General features: G+C 37.9%; 1 protein-coding gene across 1 annotated transcript; it reads left to right on the top strand.

Moving 5' to 3' along the window:
• Positions 1-345: 345 nt before the first annotated feature.
• MS4A14 (membrane spanning 4-domains A14) lies at positions 346-21,462 on the top strand. The gene is given in 7 exon segments (XM_033207583.1): positions 346-761; positions 1,893-2,021; positions 4,423-4,473; positions 6,924-7,073; positions 9,753-9,851; positions 19,677-21,182; positions 21,184-21,462. Coding segments are annotated over 7 exon segments (2,145 nt in total). The 5' UTR covers positions 346-623; the 3' UTR covers positions 21,256-21,462.
• Positions 21,463-22,497: the final 1,035 nt, after the last annotated feature.

Genomic DNA, 22,497 nt, shown 5'->3' with positions numbered 1-22,497 from the left:
TAATACAGAGGAATATAGTTAAACAGTAAGTTAGAAAATTCATCAAGTAAAAGTGAGAAACTCCTTTGGAAGGAGGGCAGAATCATAGTTGAGTTTAAAAACCATAGATTTTGGAGACAGGGCAAGTTGAGTTTACCCCTTCCCCATCCCATATGCCTTTGGGTGACATAACCTTGCTGTTCCTCAGTCTCAGCATTGTAGCACTGTTAAGAGAATAAATGTTCGTGCATGTCAACACAAACAAAAACACCTTCTACACAGTTCCTGGAACATAAGAAATATTCCATAAGTTTTAGTTCCTTTATAACTCATGAACCTATGTGTAAGGACTTGTTTTGTATATACCATCTTATTCTGTGTTTACCATATGTTTGTAAGCAAATTGACAAGAGAGTAAGTCTTCTGGATACAGTACTTTTCACCAGGAAGATGGGGGGCTGGGCATGCTCTAGAATTCTAAAACTCTGTGACTCAACTGTGACTCTGAGGTTCTACTACTGACTAGAGTCATTACTAAGGGCTCATCTCTAAAGGCTCCACGTGACTCTGGTGGAGAGGTAGACCATGATCTGGGCAGCAATGTTTGCTCACTCTTTCTCTTACTAGAGTTCTGCCATTGAATCATGGAGTCACCATCCCAGGACAAAAGGCCAACTCACGTCATCACTATAAAACCAAATGAAACTGTATGGACTGCATTTCCCTACAGACCTCATAGCTCTCTGCTGGATTTTCTGAAGGGAGAGCCAAGAGTCTTGGGGGTAAGTCCTCTCCAATCAATAGATCTTCCCAAAGGGGAGGAAAGAAGCTCATTGATTCATGTATGGCTGCAGAGATACCTCTGTGCTATTATTTTCAGGGAGGGAGTTAATTCTACTTTTCCCCCTTCACATTTCATGAGAAATTAGTACTGATCTTTGAATCCCAGCAGAGGGGGAAGCAAGAAACTAGTATAACTTTTTAAAATATCTCATTGAGGAAGTGACTTCAGGGTGTGGTGGAACCTCCCTTGAAGCTAAGAAACCTTAAGTGTAGAGGTTTGACTTCCCCTTCGTACTCTTAAAGGAACTGGGAGTGCTTCAAAATCCATATTCAAAGCTCCACAGTGAACCAAATGATAAGGCATACAAAACGTTTTTCATCACAAATGCACCCGGGGAGAGCTGTATGCACAGCCTCCATCCTTTGTACAAACAGCAAAAATCGTTACTTGGGGTGCCATAGCCCAGAGATGTGGCCTGGGGACAAAATCTAGACTGCTAGAGAAGTTGCGCCCTGAGAACCACTGCTGCTATTCTTTTCCCTGCAGACTCCTGCAAGCTGATAGGCCCACTGGGCTATTCTCCTCCCTAGTCAGGTCCTTGGATGAATGGAGGTGAAATGCAAGCTCACCCTAGGTTCTCCACTCATCAAACTTTTAAAACTTTTAGACAACTGGGATGAGCCCCAATTCCAAAAGCCTATACTGAATGCTGGAAAATGTGGAGGTGAGGGCTGTTAGGATAACAATAGGAAACAGGTGAGACAGAAGAAAAAAAAAATGTAAAGGTGAATAGTTTGTAGTCCCTGTGCTCAAGAAGCTTATAATCTGGGGGTAGTCAGACATGTACTCAAATCTGTCTGATATAAGATTAATTGGTAACACCAGGGAGGAGAGAAAATAATAAAGAATAAAAGTGAAGGATTTGAAGTTGAAGGATCCAGGCAAGCAAAGTGGGAAGGAAACACATTGAACTGAGTCTCTTAACAATCTGAGAATGATTGACAAATGAGAGAGGAAGGCATTTGGATGGAGGGAAAAGTGTGCCATGGAGGCACACCCTGAGGGACCTGGGGTAGCCCACAGGGGCTTGGATATTTGTAACCTCATGTACCCATTTTTCTCCTCACAGGCTACCCAGATCCTGCTTGCTCTAATCATTGTGGGCCTTGGAACTATGTTTGTACTTAATTACATCCGTTTCTCCCAAAGATTTCCCCTTGTTGTCCTCACGGGATATCCATTTTGGGGAGCACTTATTGTGAGTACTTCAGAAGCTTTGGAGAAATTGCTATAAAGATAGATTTGAACTGCTTCACGTGCTAGGGTAATGAATTCCATAGATATGGCCCTCCAGGAGACCAAAAAAGGCAGTTCCCTTCATGGCAAAAGAAGCGACTCCATTTGGTCATTGCACTACCATCATCATTGTAATAACTACTCTCAGGTGCTTAAAAATTTCCAAAGCCTTTGTGTGTATAGTAAGACATTTGCTCCTCACTACTAACCCGGGAGACTAGATGCACAAATATCCTACTTTCTCCTTTGCAAATAAGGAAACTGAGCTCAAAAGTAGAGAATAACTAAACATATCTAGCTAGCATTCATGAAATCACAGACTCTGAAAGCTTTCAAAGAATTTTAAGATTATCATTGCTCATCCTCCTTCTTAGCCCCAGAGACAATTTTATGAGTGGCACTCATCTAGATAATCATATAGCCATAAATATTATTCTTAGTACAGTGCTATTTCTATCCATTCCCCACAGCCTGGATTCCTAATTTTGTGCCATAATAGTTAAGGACAGACTCATTAGAGCTTCTCCTATTGTAACATACACTCCTGAGAAGACAGCAATATTACCATCTGTTTTAGTTGTATTCTGAGAATCTAGAATCATGCTTGAGGCATAGTGTGCATGAACAAATGAATGAATCAATCAATCAATCAATGAACAAATAGGTAAAATAATGAATAAATTAGGCCACTATCTCTATTAAAAATCCATAGTCTCTTTTGATAAACAGAAATATTCCATGCCTTTTCTATAATGTGCATTTCAGAAACAACCAGCAGTTTTCATTTTCCCAATATACATAATGTAATATTCAATATGATTTTCAAACTGTACATGCCATACTGTAGAAAATCAAACAGACCAACCCCTCACTTTCTCATTTCACAACAGAATTGTCCCAGTGTGACTCTGTATAATCTGCATGTGTGAGTTAAAATGAGGTTCTGGTCTGCTGCTTTTGAAAACTCTACTTTTCACTTAAAGGATATTTACTGAGCACATACCGTGTCTTCGATAGCATCCTAGGTGCTGAGACTGAGAATACTGGAAAACAGCTCCTCTCTGAGAGAAGTGGTGAATTGTTCTTAGATTTAGACAGTTTTTCATCTAACTGGGAGACTAGACATGAAAAAGTCAAAAGTAACCCCAAATATTTGTTCCTACATTTGTGCCAAGTGCTCTAAGAGAAGAGTTCCAGGTGCCATGTGAGGGTTTAATAGAGGACTCACCTGACCATGGAGGTCAGGGAAGTGCTTTCTGCATAGCTGCTCACTAGGTGAAGTGGGAGAAAAGCATCCCTGGCAAAGATAATGAGCCAAGGGCTTGATGTGGGAAAGAATAACCAAAAGAAGACCAACGAATCTATCGTGATGGCACCAAATGAGGCTATAAAGGTAGGGTGTAACCAGGTTGTGCCAACCCTTTAGTCATGTTAAGAACGTGGAACTTCAATGTGAAAGCATGGGAAATCCACTGAAAACTTTTAAAGAGGATAGAGACATTTGAAGACTTGTTGAAGTATCATTGTGTTTTTCGAGTGAGAAATTAATTCAATTATAACAGTAAACTTAGGAGAATCCAATGAGAGGAGGCTGCAATCACGTGGATGAGGAAGGAGTTTCCCTGAACTAGCTTGGCGGCAATGCAGCTAGAGATGGAAAGCCTTGAGAGTGACTTGGAGGTAGAAGTGATAGGACTTGGCAATCCAATGTGGGGAGTGAAGTGGAGGGAGGTATCAAAGGTAACTTTCTGATCTCTGCAAGTCAGCTGCAGATCCTTGGACTCTTTAAGACCCAGATGTCCCCAAGGTCCAAGTCAGTTCCCACAGGGAAGGTTCCCATCCCTAGAACATTAAAAAAGTAAGGGGCTCCACATGGAGTGACAGAGTTCTCATTTTCCTGAGGTGGCACTAGGCTCTACACTCATGGGAAATGAGGGACTCTGATAACTACATTAGATATCAGTCCCCGTATCAGCCTTTAGAGGGGTCTTCCTTGAGAAAGTCTCCCTTCACCTGCTCAGAACAGGCATAGTTCCTCCTCTTTTCTTCAAGACCCAGAGCTCAGGAATCTTTTTTTGGAGCCCCAGTTGGACCAAACATCTGGGTGCTGTCTTCTGGATCTTAGAGGAGCCTGCTTGTCCCAGCTGACCCTGGCGGAGAGTGCTTGTTCAGTGCTGAGTGAATTCAGCAGAGTTTCTTCCTACCCTACCTATGCCTACCTTCCCTACTCCCTGATGCTCAGGTGGAAAAATTGGATGGTCTTGGAGATTCACAAACAGATATTTTGTGAATCCAAGAGAAATTATCTTGCAAGGTGGTCAAACACATCACCTGTTAACTTTTGTCTCTTGTCTTCTTAACAGTTTATTCTTACAGGATATTACACAGTAACCAATAAGAAGTCAAAAATTCTGGTAAGTCACTTAAACTACATAAATTTTAAAATCTTCTATTTTTTCTATCATCTTTATGTATAAAGCCTTTAGTAAAGTTAACTGTCAGGAAAATCTGTATGCGTCAAAGTTGCGGTTCAGATCATCCCTACTTGCCAGTGCCACTCTTTGCCCCATAGACATTCTTACACTGGTTCCCATTTCCTTGGTCAAGTAAACTAAAAGAGTTGTTTATTGGAAACCATTCTGCATCCCTGTAGTTCATTGTTTGTAATTAGGGGTAATTCCCTGCCCTGCACTCCCAGGACCCAGAAATATTGGACAACATCTGAAGACATTTTTGGTCATTACAAGTGGTGTTATTGGCAACAAGTGAGTAGAGGCCAGGGACATTTCTAAGCATCTAAAATGCACAGGGCAGCCTCCCCACAACACAAAAATTAGACAACAAAAAATGTTTATAGTACCAAGGTTGAGAAACCTTGCTCTAACCAAACCCAATCCTAAGATCTCAGTAATTCTTCCTCCCAATCCTAGCCCTATCTCCAATACCAACCGGGCTTTTCTTTAGAGCCTGTCCAAGGTCTGGAAAAAAGAGTTTGGGCATCGATGCTGGATTGTTCTAGGATTGAACCAAGGCTACCACTCACTTCTGTGTTAACCTGAAGGGAAAAGTACCTACTTCCAAGGGTTATTTTGAGGGTTTAATGAGACATTACTTATAAAAGGCATGATGATGCTTAAATGTTCATACTCCTTTCTAACCACTCTGATCTTGTTTAAGGTCCTGGGGATGTGGGCCTCTCTGAAAGTCAGTTTAACTCTGTTCTTATGGTCCTCTGCCAATTTCCTCTAGGGATAGTTACAAGCCATAGAGACATTCTGAGGGGAGGGGGAATAAATGTTTCCACCCCTGCTTATGGAAATACATGCAGACAATGCGGATGAAGCCCCAAATGGTGTTCTCCCTGTATTGACTTCCTTCCAGAGCTGAGAAATAGACTATGGGTAAGGAAAACCTACTCCTGACTCACTGAGAGCTATGCAGATGGAGATGGGCAGGAATTATGGGGGCAGGATGCTGATCCAGGCATCAGAAGACCTGACTTTTCATCACAGCCCTTTCACAAACCGTGAAAGTGATTGCTCACAGTCACTTACTTCCTGAAGTCCATTTATCTGTAAAATGGGGATAACAACAAGTGTCCTTCCTACATCACAAAAGTATAATGAGAATCAGAAGAGACTAGGCTGGGCATGTTCTTTGTCAAGCCCAATACACATGAGGGATTGATTATCTAGAGATCTTAGTCTGTAAAATGTCCTATGGGAGCCAAAATAGAGCCTTGAGAAAACAAGGGGACTAAAGACCAAGAGAGAGATGGCCTATCTATATGTTCCTGTGCATTTTTCTGCCAAAGTGCCTATTTGCAATTAAAAACCTGGGACTGAGGTAAACATTAAGTCATAAGTACACTTTCGAGGTTTGTCACATCAAGCCACAAACTGTTCCAGAAAGGACTGGCTGTGTAAATGCATCATTGTATTTTCCACCACAGTAGTCATAAGACAATCAGTGAAGGTACAGCAAATACCTGATGAGTTGAAAGGGGAAGCTTTTCTTTACTTTTCCTTTAAAAGAGTGATATCAGTCCTGGGAGTGGGTAGGAAGGAACAAATCGGATGATCTCTTTCCTTTAAAGGAACTCAGATATACATACCCCACCCACCCGCCCCTCCCTCCCCCCCCCCAAAAATAGGAATGAATAAAAGAAATTGGGTGGGGCAATGTGAAATATTCTTATTGGAACACTGAGTTCAAGAAAGAACACCTTTAAACTCCAGTCCAAATAGGTTAACATCTTTAAATGCTCATGATTATGTTGATTATTGCTTGAATTCTCCCAGGGAATGACTGTAAACTGTGTGATTGCAGGATGTCACCTCTTTTGTTCATTTTTGTGTCTCCAGGGCCTAATGTAGCACTCACATGTATCTGGTGCACATTAAATATTTATGAAATAAATGAATAAATGGGTACTACCCTAAAAGGTGACACATTCACATTTTTAAAGGCAGAAATTGAGATTCCAAGAGATTCGGTTGCTTGCATAAGGTCCTAGTGAAACTTGGACTTGAAATGAGGTTTCATTTCCAAACAAATATATTTGCTAACACATTGTACTGCTTCCAGATTATGAAAGATGGTGGGGATAAAATGAGATAAAATGGGATGAAATGAACATTTTCTTTAGCATTAGCCATAGAGCATCCTTGGCCTATTCTAAAACTTAGTTTGTCTTGACTTTAATGAGTCAGAATTTAGTTTATTAAGCCTTCCAATCATACTGACCTGATGGAACAACTCTTCCCTGAGAAGTATCTGGAAAGATAAAAGCATTAAGAATTTCTTACAAGGTATTTTTGCTTTGGTTTCGATTTTATTTTATTATTTTTTAACTATCTTTCAGGGTCAAGGTGTCATGAGCATGAATGTTATCAGTTCCTTGGTTGCGATAACTGGGATTACTTTAATCATTTTCAGCTATAGACATCAAGACAAGTACTGCCAGACGTCTTCCGTTGAAGAAATATGTGCTTTAGGTAGAACTCTTTTCACTGTAAGTGGTCTTATTTTGCATGATGAATCTCTAAAATCTTATGTGAACTGTGTCCATGATGTAATGATTCATTGATTTTTATTTTATTAACTGAAGTTGTGTGAGTATTTGAACTGACGGTTGAGAAGGGTACTGTGGGGTTATTGTTGCAATGATTAAGGAGCGATATTTTCTGGACTTGAATCCTGTTCGCATAAGTTTGTCACCTTGGCCTACTATTGTATTCCCTCAAAGACTTGGTTTTCCTCAAGTGGAAAATGAACATAATAAGAATGCTTTACCTCATGGGTTGTTGTGAGGACTGCTTAAATTAAAACAGTACCTTGCACGGTTAAATAGTTAATAGGTTTAGCTAATACAATTATTATGGACACAGATTGAATTAAATTTTACTGTTTCAGCATTAATGAACAAAATGATCTAAAAGTTTGCTCAATAACACTAAGATCAAAATACAGTGGGGGAAGGTATTTAGAAGTCGTTTAATAAAGTAAGGATTTTTATAAGCTTAAGACATACATTATTTCACATAATTGTAGCAATTTTGTTCATTAAAGCAGATGAGAGATCTTTTACCAGGAAATGTAATTGTCTGCACAATTTAAAGTATTTATCTAACAAGTAATCAATGACATTATTTTTAAGCATGTCAGTGACTCCAATAGGCCTTTCTCTCTAGTTCCCTAAGCAAGTCCTGGGGTTTTATTTTATTCCTATCAGCTATATCTTGAGGCTTGGGTTCTATAATTTGAAGAATATTTGAATCTGCTGAAGGGAAATAAAGTGGAATCACAGAAATTCTCAGTAAATAAGAAATGAGAAGCTAGCTCCTGAATACAAGAGTTTATTTAATCCTCACAATCACTCAGTGAAATGGTCCTAGGGACCCTCTCATGTGTTCTGAGATAAATTCTAAAATTAGACTTATGAGAGATTACTAAAGAAAGCCAGAAAACAACATAAGCAATAAAACCCTTTTCTAACTGGGCCAAGAACATGATACAACATTGTAATTCTTGGCCATTGCCGAATGGACAGGAGCCTACTACTGTTTGTTATGTTGGTATATACAAGGAAGAACTTGTATATACAGAAAGGGTTAAATCTCCAGATATAGGAAATTCTGCTATTTCCTACTCTCCATGGATGGATATTGCAAGATTAGTTACCTGCATACAGAACCATGAACAATCTCTTCCTAGTTCTCACTTATATAACTTAACAATTTCTTGCTGTAACCCAAACACCATAAGCTAAAAGAGCCAAAACAGTGGGCTTTAGATGTCTCTTGGGCTGACCCCTGTCCTTAAGACCAATCTATTGTCTATACTGTGGCCAGAGTAATCATTTAAAAATGTAAATCTGAGCAATACTTAATGGCTTCCTGTAAAACATCTGATGGTTAAGATCCATATCTTAAGGGCCTTACCAAACCCTGTAACACCTATCCTACCTACCTTTCTGACATTATTCCAGGACTTCATTCTTCTCACTCCACACTCTGGCCACTTCCTAGAATCCCTTAATGTGTCAAGTATCCACGACCTCAAGATGATCATAGGATCAGCTTCTTCCTGCTCTGAAGGGTCACCAGGCCAGTTATACAATTAACTCATCCTCATACTTAAATCTCAACTGAAATATCACTTCTTTAAGGAAGTTCTTCCTGACCACACCTCTACGCTCATATCTGCATAGATCCCCATTAAAGTAGCGCATAGCTCGCAATCCTTCTTCACAGCATTTATCACAATTTAGTTAAGTAAATAATTATCTAATTACTTCTTATTGTCTGCCTCCCTTACCATGATGTAAGTTCCACAAAATCCAAGACCAGGTATATCTTGTTCAATGGAGAAAGTGAGTACATTGCATACAATGGGGTCTTCATACATTTCAGTTTTACCAACACATATTGAATATCTAAGATTTTTGGTGTACTACAGGGAAACCAAGATTCAGAAACACACTGGGTTCAGGCAATTCTCCTGCCTTGGCCTCTCGAGTAGCTGGGATCACAGGCATGCACCAAGAGGTCCAGCTACTTTTGTATTTTTAGTAGAGACGGGGTTTCTCCATGTTTGTCAGGCTGGTCACAAACTCCCAACCTCAGTTCATCCGCCTGCCTTGGCCTCCCAAAGTGCTGGGATTCCAGGCATGAGCCACCACGCCCGGCCGACCTTGGATCCACTTTAACCCAGGTCTTTCTGTCTTCATAGTTTAAACTTTTGAGGCACCATAAGGTACCATGTTACTTCTCAATCTAAACATTACCTTAAAGCAAAATGGGCAAAATGGCCATCTGTGGGCTACATCCAGCCTGTATGTATGTTCTATGTGGCTCTTTAGGGAAAAACAAACAAAATAGGCATTATGGTATCCATGTTCCTACATGACAACAATTGGCTGGAATTGATGCCTCCTACAAATGCTATTACTCTCTACTCTCTCCTTGTTTAGTTCACAATGGTTGCCCAGCTCCCATGGACATTGGAGTTTGTTATCCCTGCCTTATCAGAAAGATGTAAGATGAAACTTGTGCAATGTCTGATGGCTACAGAACCATCCAAAATATGGTTTTCCCATACTTGGTGATACAGTGTAAGGGATTCTCAGCTTACATATTTAAAATAACCACTCTCATTTCAAATGCCATTTATTTCTCCTCATTATTTGCAGGGAATTTTGTCAGTCTTACTGATCATCAGCATAGCAGAGCTCAGCATCTCTGTGACTATTGCATCCTTTAGAAGCAAGTGCTGGACACAGTCAGATGAGGTATGTTCTGATGTCTCTTAATATTATTAAGAGAACAGGTTCCTGTTCCTGTTGGGATACTGCACACAATGATGTCTGGTTTATTAGCAGGAAGAGCAGCAAGCTCAGATGCTGAAGTAAAACATCTAAACTTAGGAAGGTCAGAGAGGGGCAAGCTTAAGATTGAAGCTCACCCCACCATCTGAAACAACTATGCTTTCACTTCTTGTACTATCTGCTTTATACTCAGTCATCTTTGTTCACACATAGCTCTTTACGTCCCTGCCAAAAATATGTAGTATCAGACTTAATGGGATCGCAAGTTACTGTGACATGGGGTGTGTATTCTTGGATCATAAGATGTGTGACACAGTTCCACCACCAGAAAAGAGGTAGGGAAAAAAACTATTAATACTGATACTACATAGTATTTATAATAATTGTTATAGTTTATATTTACAGAATTCTGACTATGTCAGTCACTGTTTTAATCACTGAGCACCAACTTAATCTTAACAAAACTATAACATCTTTATTTTACATATGAAGGAAGTAAGGCACAAAGAGGCTAAATAACCTCTCCAGTATCACATAACATCAGGATTCTGACCCTCGTGGTGTGTCTCCAGAGCCTGCCTGCTAAGTCCCAAATACCAGTACAGGCCTTGTGATTCATGGAGTTTTCATTTCTCTTTTTGTTTACATCAACTTTATAGAAGTATCATTTATAAACAACAAAATGTACCTATGTTGAGCTACCATCACAATCAAGGTATAGTGCATTCCTATCATCCCAAAAGGTTCACTGAACCCCTTTGCAGTCAATGTCCTCATCACCTAGATTGGTTTTGACTTTCCAAAATTTCATACTCACGGAATCATAAGTAAGTACTCTCTGTATATGGCTTCTATGGCTTCTTCCACACAGAAATATGTTTTTGAGAGTCATCCATGGTGTTGCCTCTATCAAGAATCCATTCCCTTTATGTACGGGTACATCACAATTTGTTTATCAATTTACCTTTTTTTTTTTTTGAGTCGAGATCTCACTCTATCACCCAGGCTGGAATGCAGTGGCACTATCTCGGCTCACTGCAGCCTTAATCTCCTGGACTCAAGCAACACTTCCACCTCAGCCTCCCAAATAGCTGGGACTGCAAGCATGCGCCACCACCCCCAGCTAAATTTGTTTTGTATTTTTTTGTAGAAATAGGGTTTTGTCATGTTGCCCAGGCTGGTCTCAAACTCCTTGGCTCAAGTGCTACACCCACCATGACCTTCCAAAGTTCCGGGATTACAGGTGTGTGGCACTGCTCCCGGTCCATTTACCTTTTGATGGGTATTTAGATTGTTTAAAGTTCTGAACTATTATCAATAAGTTACTGAGAATATTTGAGTTCATATGTTTATGTGGACATATTTTAGTTTCTCCTGGAGTGTTGCATGTAGGATTTGATTGCGAGATCGTATGGTAACCAGATGTTTAACTTTATAAGAAAATATCAAACAGTTCGTCAAAGTGGCTGTATTGCTTTCCATTGTCATCAACAATGTGTGAGAGGGACAGTTGCTCCATGTCATCATGAACACTTGAAACTGTCAGTTTTATCAATAATTTAGCTATTTTAGTGCGTATGTAGTGGTACCTCACTGTAGTTTTAATTTACATTTCCCTAATGACTAATGATGATGACACTCTTGCTATATGTTTATTATTCATTTGTGTATCCTCTTTTGCGATGTCTGTTCAAATATTTAGCTGAATTTTATTGGAATATCTTCTTCTTACTGGCCTTAGAGCAGCCTAATTAATTCTTAATACAAATCCCTTACACATATTTGTTTCACTCTGTGATTTGCCTTTTCATTTCAATAGCTTCTTTCAAAAAAATAAATTTGATGAAGTTCCATTTATCATTTTTGCTTTTATGGTTTTTTTTTGTGTGTGTGTGTTCTGTTTAACAAAGTTTTCCCTACCCCCAAGTCATGAAGGTTTTCTTCTATCTTTTCCTACAGAAGTTTTATCATTTCAGCTTTTGTGTTTACATGTATGGTCCATTTTAACTTAACTTTTGCGTACAGTTGTACAGTAAGGTTAGAAGTTAATGCACATTCCCCCTCATGGAGATATCCAGTTGTTATAACACCATTTGTTGAAAATGCAATGCTTTCCTCCGGCACCTTGGTATTTTTGTTGAAAATCAATTTACTTATTACTTATTTTAGGTCTCTTCTGGATACTTTGTCTGTCTCTGGCCAATATGTCTATCCTTCCACGTATTCTACACTATCTTAATTTCTGTATCTTTAGAGTAATTCTTCTGCATTGTGGTGAAATATATATGACATAATATTTATCATTTTAGCCATTTGTTCAAATCATTGAATACATTAATAATGTTGTGTAACTCTCACCACTATCTATGCCCCAAAATTTTTCATCATCCCCAACACAAACTCTGTACTACAAAATAATCACTCCCTGATTCTCCTCCCGATTGCCCCTGGTATCCTCTATCCTACTTTCTATATTATGAATTTGCCTTTTCTAGAGACCTCATATAAGTGGAATCTTACAATATTTGTCCTTCTCTAACTGGCTTATTTGAATAAGCATAATATTTTCAAGATTAATTCATGTTGTAGCATACATCAAAATTTCATTCCATGACTAAATAAAATTCCATTTTGTGTATATACCACATTTTGCTTAACCATTAATTTGCTGATGGACACAGAAATTCCTGCCTTTTGCATATTGTGAATAACACCGTTATGAACATAGGTGTAAAAATATCTCCTCAAGTCCCTGTTTTCAATTCTTAGGATATTGAATATATATCCTAAGAGAGGATATATATCTAAGAGTGAAATTGCTGGGTCATATGGAAGTTCTATGTTTAATGTTTTGAGAAAATGCCAAACTGTTTTTCACATTGATTGCACCATCTTACATTTCCGCCAGCAGTGTACAAGGATTCCAATTTCTCCACGTCTCCATCAATACCAACCAACAGGGGAAAAAGGAGAGCAATTATTTTCAATTTTCAATTTATGATTGACACATGGTAATTGTACTATACATGGGGTACAGTGCGATGCTTCAATGCATGTTACATTTTCTAATGATCAAATCATGGTAATTACCACATTCATCACTTTAAACATTGATCATTTCTTTGTAGTGACAACATTCAAAATTTTCTCTTCTAGCCTCCTGGAAATATACACTACATTGTTATATATCCTGGAAATATACACTACATTGTTACCTGCTATAGTCACGCTGCTATGCATAGAGCTTATTCTTACTATCTATAGTAAGTGGGAACTTATTCTTCCTGTTTATAATTTTATACCCATTGACCAATCTTTCCTGGTCCTCCCAACCTCCCTACCTTCCCTAGCCTCTGCTAACCACTATTCTAGTCTTCACTTCTACGAAATCAACTTTTTTAGATTCCAAATCTGAGTGAGATCATGCAGTGTTTGTCTTTCTCAGCTTGGCTTATTTCACTTAATATAATGTCCTCCAGGTTAATTCATGTTGCCACAAATGACAGACTTACATTCTGGTTTATGGCTGAATAGTATTCTACTGTTTGTGTGTGTCTGTGCATTATATATGTAATATATAATGTATGTATAATATATATATATATTACATTTTCTTTATTCATTTATCTGTAGATAAGCATTTAGGTGGATTCCTTATCTTGGCTCTTGTGAATAGCACTGCAATAAATATGGGAGCACAGATGTTTCTCCAACTGTCTTCATTTCCTTTGAATATATACCCTGTAATGGGATTGCTGGATCATATTTGTTTTTATCATGGCCATCTTTCTTTTCTTTTCTTTTCTTTTCTTTTTTCTTTCTTTCTTTCTCTTTCTTTTCTTTTCTTTTCTTTTTTCTCTTTCTCTTTCTTTCTTTTTTCTCTTTCTCTTTCTTTCTTTCTTCCTTTCTTTCTTTTTCTTTCTTTCTTATACAAAGACTCTGTCACTTAGGCTAGAGTGGCACAAGATCACAGCTCACCACAGCCTCAAACTCCTGGGCTCAAGTGATCCTCCTGTCTCAGTCTCCTAAGTAGCTGGGACAAAAGGCATGTGCCACCACAGCCAGATAAATTTTTATTTTTGTAGAGACAAGGTCTTGCTATGTTGTCAGGGCTGGTCTTGAACTCCTGCCTTTAAGCCATCCTTCCACCTTGGCCTTCCGAACTGCTGGGATTAAAGGCATGAGTCACCGCACCCAGCCCTACATAACGGCCATCTTAGCGGGTATGAAGTGGTATCTTATGCTTTTGATTTGCTTTTACCTAACGATTTCATGTTGAGCATCCATGTATACATCTTCTTTGGAGAAATATTTTTTATGGTATTGCTTGTTTCTTAATTGGGCTGTTTTGTTGTTGTTGTTGTTGAATTGTAGAGTTCTTTATATATTCTGGATATTAGTCCTTTAGTAGATAAATGATTTGCAAATATTTTCTCCTATTCTGCAGGTTGTCTTTGCACTTTCTTGATGACCTTTTGATGCACAAAAGTTCTTTATTTTTATGAACTATAATTAATCTATTATTTTGTTGTTTTCTGTGCTTTTCTTGTCACATCCATGAAATTATTCCCAAATTGTCATGAAGATTTCTTCCAATTTTTTTCCATGACATGTATAGTTTTAGCTCTTAGGCTCAGTGTTTGACTGATTTTGAATTAATGTTTGTATATGGTATAAGGTAAGGGTTCAACTTTATTCTTTTGCATGTGGCTGCCCAGATATTCCAGCATCATATATTGAAAAGATTCCTTTCCCCACTGAATATTCTTGGTGTCTATGTTGAAAACTGATTTACTATATAATGTGATATATGTGAGCATTTATTTCTGAATGATTCCATTGGTCTATATATCTTCCCTTATGCCAGGTACCATATTGATTTTTTTGTTTTGTTTTGTTTTGTTTTTAAGATGGAGTCTTGCTCTGTCGCTCAGGCTGGAGTGCAGTGGTGAGATCTCAGCTCACTGCAAACTCTGCCTCCTGGGTTCAAGCAATTCTTCTGCCTCAGCCTCCCGAGTAGCTGGGACTATAGGCGCATGCCACCATGCCAGGCTACTTTTTGTACTTTTAGTAGAGACAAGGTTCACCATATTGGCCAGGCTGGTCTCGAGCTCCTGACCTCAGGTGATCCACCTGTCTCGGCCTCCCAAAGTGCTAGGATTACAGGCATGAGCCATCATGCCTGGCCCCATATTGTTTTAATTAGTGTAGCTTCATAGTATGTTTCAAAGTTGGAAAGTATAATCACTCAAAGTTTATTATTCTTTTTCACTGTTGTTTGGCTCTTCAGGGCCTCTTAAAATTCCATATGAACTTGGGGATTCATTTTTCCATTTCTGGGAAAAAGACTGTTGGAATTTTGATAGAAATTGTATTGAATCTGTATATTTCTTTGAGCGGCACTGACATCTTAACAATTTTAAATCTTCTTATACATGAACACAAGATGTCTCTTCATTTATTTAGGTCTTTAATTACTTTCAGCAATGTTTTGTATTTTTTAGCATAGAGGTCTTTCATCTCCTTGGTTAGATTTATTCTAAGGTATATAATTATTTTAGGTGGCATTATAAATGAAATTGCTTTTTAAATGTTCTTTTTATATTGTTTATTGCTGTTATACAGAAACAACAATTTTTTTTTGGGTTGCTGTTATATCTTGAACCTTGTTGAATTCCTTTATTAGGTCTAGTAGCTTTCTTGTGGATTTGGGAGGATTTTTTATATAGGAAGATCATGTCATCTGAAAATAGAGATGTCCTTAATCTCTTCTTTTCTAATTTGGATGAATTTTATTTCCTTTTATTTTCTAATAGCTCTAGCTAGAGCTTTTAGTACAATATTGAATAGCAGCACTGAAAGAAAGCATTCTTATACAGTTCCTAATCTTAGGGGGAAAGCTTTTAATCTTTCACCACTGAATATGATATGAGCTGTGTGTGTTTTATAAAAAAACTTTACATATTGAGGAATTTTCCACCTCTTCCTACTTTTTTTTTTTTTTTTTTTTTTTTTTGAGACGGAGTCTCACTCTGTCGCCCGGGCTGGAGTGCAGTGGCCGGATCTCAGCTCACTGCAAGCTCCGCCTCCCGGGTTTACACCATTCTCCTGCCTCAGCCTCCCGAGTAGCTGGGACTACAGGCGCCCGCCACCTCGCCCGGCTAGATTTTTGTGTTTTTTTTTTTTTAGTAGAGACGGGGTTTCACCATGTTAGCCAGGATGGTCTCGATCTCCTGACCTCATGATCCGCCCGTCTCGGCCTCCCAAAGTGCTGGGATTACAGGCTTGAGCCACCGCGCCCGGCCCCTTCCTACTTTTATGAGAGGTTTTCTCATGAAAGGCATTTCATCAAATGCCTTTTCTACTCCAAGTGAGATGATTGTGTGTGGGTTTTCCAACATTTTATTAATGTGATGTGTTACATTTGTTGATTTTCTTATTGTACTATCCTTGCATTTTGCTTAGAAATTTCACTTCATCATAGAATAATCCTTTTCTAATATTTTGTTGGCAATTTTTATATCTACACTTATAAAGGATATTAATCTGTAATTTTCTTTTCTTGTGACATAATTATCTGGTTTTGGTGTCAAGGTAATGGTGGCCTCATAGAATGAGTTAGGCAATTTTCCCTTCTCTTCAAGTTTTCAGAAGAGTTTGAGAATAATTTTTTTTTTTCTTTACATTTTGGTGGAATTCACTGGTGAAGCCATCTGATCCAGAAGTTTCCTTTGTTGGGAAGTTTTAGATTACAAATCTTTTTACTTGTTATGGATCTGTCAAGATTTTCTATTTCTTCTTGAATCATTTTAGGCAATTTGTGTGTTGCAAGGAATTTGCCCATTTCTTATACAGTATCTGATTTTTTTGGGATATAATTTTTTACAGTATTCTTTTACAATACTTTTTCTCTCTATAAGGTCAGTAATAATGTCCTCACTTTTATGTCTTGTTTTAGTTGTGTTATGGTCTTTTTGCTTTTCAGTACAGGTAAGAGTTTATCAATTTTGTTGATCTTTTAAAAGAATCAACATTTGGGTTCATTGATTTTCTCTATTGTTTTTCAATTCTCTATGGAGATTTCTCTTCTGCCCCACTAAAATGGTGGTAGAGTAATTCTCGAAATCAGATAGTGTAAATCTTCCAACTTTGTTCTTTTTCAAAATCGTTTTGGCTGTTCTAGGTCATGTGAATTTCCATATAAGTTTTAGAATTAGTTCATTGATTCCTACAAAAATCTTGCTGGGATTTTGGTTGGAATTGTACTGAACCTATAGATAATTTATAAACAATTTACTTCCTAGTAATATGTAGTCTTCTGATCCATGTCCATGAAACATGTCAATATTTTCTTACAGCTCATTTCATTTCTCTCAGCATTATTTTATTATTTTCAACGTACAAGTCTTATGCATACTTTGTTAAATCTATCTGTAATTATTTCATTTTTTCTTGATATTGTACATGGTATTTTTAATTTACTTTTAAATGTTCATTCCTACATATAGAAATGCAATTTATTTTTATATACTGGTCTACTATGACCTTTCTAAACTAACTTATTAGTTCCCATAGCTTTTTTTAATAGAGTTCCTAGAATTTCTAAGTAGATAACTATTTTAAATATTAATAAAGACATTTTTACTCCCAAACTTTATGCCTCATTCTTCTTGCCCTATTACACTGTGTAGCCTCCAATACAATGTTTAAAATAAGTGATGAAAATAGTCTATCTTTCCTTGTTCTTGATCTTAGGATGAAAATGTTCAATATATCACTCTTAAATATGATGTTATTTGTAGGTTTTTTACAGAGCAAATTTACTCTGTTATGTAGATTTTTAAAAATCATGAATGGGTATTGGCTTTTGTCATTTTTCATCTTATGCTTTCACCTTTATTGTATTATTTGTATATTATACAACTAGAGGAGAGTACAAATCCTGTTTTAAGCCCTTTAGAAACAATATTAAAGTAAGTTACTCACACTAAATTACTCTTCAATTGAATTCAGTGAATACAGATCTTTAATCCACTAATGGCATAGTAACGTGCAAAGTACAACAGGGGATTCAAAAATAATGAAATATGTACCTTGATCTCAAGAAAAGGAAAGGAAAAGTGAACTCTACATTTACAGAGAAATTTCTCTGTGCCAGTTTCTGTGCTTGAAAGTATTATTTCATATGGTCTTTAGTCATAGCCAACCTGAAGTAGGAAGTAGGTGAAGTTATTAATACAAGAAGCATAGATCAGAGAGGAAAGCACAAGACCTTGGATTCAACTACAATGTTTAAATCCTTCCTAGGTAAACAGCTCTACGATACTGGTCTGGTTATTTAACATCTCTGAACCTCAGTTGCCTCAATTCTAAAAGAAGGATAATAACTTCATAGAGATGTCATACCAATTCTTTGGGATGACTTTGGAACTTTGTCTAGCATCTGGTAATCACTGAGTTCTCATTAATGATGAGGAAATTTAAAATCATAGCACTTAAGAGCTTGAATAAACAGAGAAACTATAATTCATTCTTTCAAACCTCTTTTTAAATGAAAGAATAAATTAAAATTCACATGAAACAAAAGTTTGAGGATTCTTAGAAATATAGAAATCTCTTCCAAAGTACCATTTATACTCACATAAATAGTCCTTCAATAGAGATGAAATATAGGTGTGAAAAACTAATTAGGAGAGTGGGAAATACAATGTATTATGTAAGAGAATGTGTAGATTCTCAGTCTAGGCCTGCTATTAGCCAATGAGGTAAGATAATTAATTCATTTAATCACTGAGTTCTGATCCACTTCATCAAATAGAACAAGTAGTCTATTCTGACTCTATGAATTACCTCAGAAAGGTGTAATTCATGGAGTCCGAATAAAAAGCAGCAGGTTGTGCTGCAGTAACAACCTCCTAAAAATTATAATAATAACATGAGAACTAATGGAAAGCATTGCAGGTTGTATAAGATGCTGTCACTTAGCTGTTTAAAAAACTCCAATAGCTTTCTCTTATTTGTAAAGGAAAGTCCAAATTTCCTAGCCTAGCATACCATCTAATAATATCAGCAATATCTAACTGTCTACCCTCTGCCATCACACCATGCTGTATCACAATCTTGTGTTTTTGTACCCGCTATTCCACTGCTGCTTCTACCTGGATTCTGACTCCTGTCTTATTTCACCTTACCATCTATGCCTGAGTAATTCCTACTCAGCTGTTAAGACATAGATTAAATATTGCCTCTTCTGTAAAGCATTTCCAGGTTGTCTCAGAATCAGGTCATCTTCTATGTTTCCATAAAGCACTAAGTATCTATTTATATAATTGCATTTGCTGAATTGTATTACTATTATCTATCTATATGTTGATATACAGATAATTGTGAGCACCTTAAGGGAAAAACCCACATATAATTGTCTTTGATTCCCAGCATTTAGTTCATCTAGGTGATCAACAAACCATTACAGATTAAGCATGAATATATGAATATTGACTAGATGATATAAAATGTCTCAGAAGCTTTATAATGTTAAGTATGGGAGGAATTTTTGAGGCAATCTTAATCAAATTCCTCTGTTCAATATTTGAAAAACTAAAAGGTGATGACTTTTCTAAAATAAGACCAATAAGTTGATGGTAAAGGTAGGGCTGGCATTTGTTTTCTGCCTTCTCATTTAGATGTTATTTCCTATCTACTGTCTTAAGTCAGAGATGAAAAGTAACTTGGAAAAAAAAATCAGACATGATTCTGTCATATTAATTACCCTCATCCTTGGTTTTATAGGTCCTGTTTTTCTTGCCTTCTGATGTTACTCAAAATAGTGAACAACCTGCCCCAGAAGAAAATGCTCAATTACAATTTGAGCTTCAAGAAGAGTTTTCCAGTGATGATTCCACAACAAATGCACACTCTGTTTTCTTTGGAGGCTATGCTTTCTTCAAGTTAAGACTCTCTAGAAGTCCTTTGGTCTCCCAACCAGGTAATAAAGGTACGGAATTTGTGCCAGATGAACAAAAGCAAAGTATCCTTCCATCTCCTAAATTTTCAGAGGAAGAAATTGAACTAAATCCTTTGCCTCCTACATTAGAGGAAAAGCCCTCAGAAAATATGCCCATTCAGCTCGACTCTACATTTAAACAAATGAAAGATGAAGATCTACAATCTGCTATTGTACAACCTTCCCAAATGCAAACTCAGTTTCCGCAGGACCAAGCTGTGTCACTCCAAGTTTTTCCATCCCATTCTATACTAAAACTCGAAGATCTGTCACCTGAAGACTTGCCATCCCAAGCTCTACCAGTAGAAGGCCTGTCAGAACAATCCATGCCATCGAGGTCTACAACATCCCATGACAAACAGTCTTATAATCTGACAGCTAATGACCTGCCCCCTCAAGGCATACTATCCCAAGACACACCATCTCAAGATATGCTGTTTCCTGACATGACATCCCAAGACATGAAATCCCTAGATATGCTATCTCAAGACACATCACCCCACAACATGCCACCCCAAGACACACCTTCCCAAGATATGCTATCCCAAGCTCTCTCAGCGCACGCCATATTACCTGAAACCTCAACACCCCATATTGTGCAGTTCCCTAAAATACAACAGCTACTTCAGCAGCCCCCAGATCTTCAACCAGAAAACACTGAACCTCAAAACCGGCAAATTTTACAAATGTCATATCAAGATATTAGATCAGAAGTTATGGAAGAGACCAAAGAATGGAAATCTGAGGAGGAACTCCATAGAAGAAAATCCTCAAGACGGCATTCCTTAAACCAGCAAACCAAAGCCTTGCAATACTTAAGGAGATATTCTTTAGACATGCAAACCAAAGGCCATAAATCCTCAAAGAGGCGTTCCTTAGATCAGCAAAGCAAAGGCTGGCAATCTCCAATGCGGAAATCCTTAGACCAGCAAATCAAAGACTGGCTATCCCCAAAGAGGCACTCCATAGATAAGCAAGTTCAACTTAATCAAACTACAGAGCAACTCCCAGATCAACAAGTTGAAGATCAGCAAGCCAAAGGGGAACGACACCCAGAAGGACAATCTAAAGATGGACAAGTTAAAGACCAGCAGACTGATGAGGAGCAACCCTCAAAGAAGCAAATCCAGGATCAGCAAACCGAAGACCAGCAGACCCAAGAGAAGAAATCCCCGAAAGGACAATCCCAAAATGTTCGAGCCGAAGGACAGCAAGCTCAGGTGGAGAAAGTGCCAAAACTGTTATGCCAAGATTCAGAATTCCAAATACAGCAATACCAATTCTGGCAATACCCACAAAAGCAGTCTCCAGACTGGACAACCCAAGACTGTAAATCTTTTGGCCAAGAATCCCCTGAATGGATAACTCAAGGCTGGAGAAACAAAGATTATAAAGCAAGAGAATGGCAATTTGAAATGCAGCACTGGCAAACACAGGATCTATTAGAGAAAGAAGCCCTAAAGCAGATAGCTCTATACCGCGAAGTCCACACCCAGCACACAACAGCCCAACACAACCTAGAATATCAAGCCAGTCAAGATAAAGACCAAGAAGACCTTCCATCCAGAGTTACACAGAAAGGAGATATGTATACTAGAGACATCAAACCAGGGGACATGAAATGTACAGGGCAAGCCTCAGGAGACCTGCAATCAGAAAACGTGAAGCCAGATTTTCATTCTTCTTCTGGCCAAAGCTCAGTACAAGACACGTGTGTAGGCCATTTGTCCCATTTAGATTCAGAACAAGATGTGCAGCCAAGCACTTCAGCTTCCTCAAATTCATATAAAGAAGATGTGAATTTAAATTCTACTTCATGTGATCCAAAAGAGCAACAGCAATCTGAAGACTCTGACTAACATGCAGAACCTACTCAAGTGCCTCACTGCCCCCGTTAATGGAATTAAATTAGGAAAAAACAATATTGTCTCCTCCAACCTGCATACTCAATTGTGGTTGCTACCTAATTAGCTTACAAAAAAATGAAGGGCATGCTGAGCACTCAATTTGTTCTTACTGAAAATAAAATGACAACAAACCAAATGTTAACACTGTATCATCACTTTCTGTATGTGAAGAAATAATTCACATGTATACTCCTTGTCATCAAAGGTAGTGCTTCAGTTTATAATCACAACTTCATCTTATAACTTAATATCTAATGGCCCTACTTTGGTGTGATGATAGCATTTTTCATCTCCCCCTTTTGGCATTATAGGAGTCCAGAAAATCAACCACAGGGAAGTCTGTGAAGGCTCTCTAAGGGTTCATGAACCAAAAGAGTCAGCAAGAAACAACAATTTCTCCCATTTCCCTGTCTTGCTGTTTCCAATCCTCTTATTTACTGTCCCTCCTCATATCTATGTTGAGGATATATGGACTGAGTTTGTTCAACTGTTAATGAGGTAGAATGTGGCAATGAATACAGAATGTGACAGATGGAGTGGGAGGGATTAAGAGATATCTAGAGATAGGAAAGTAGAAATTAGGGAAGAACAGAGATGCAGATGTCATAATAGAAAATATGACATAATGTATTGAGTGAAGCGTCAGCTCCCTTCTTTATGCCTGCATTTACTGATTCTAATTTCTCAACCCTTATGATAC

The sequence above is a fragment of the Trachypithecus francoisi genome, unplaced genomic scaffold (genome assembly GCF_009764315.1).
Source record: "Trachypithecus francoisi isolate TF-2019V2 unplaced genomic scaffold, Tfra_2.0 Lachesis_group8, whole genome shotgun sequence".
NCBI lineage: Eukaryota > Metazoa > Chordata > Mammalia > Primates > Cercopithecidae > Trachypithecus > Trachypithecus francoisi.
Note: the sequence above shows the minus strand (reverse complement) of the source record. Positions and strands in the feature narration are given on the sequence as shown.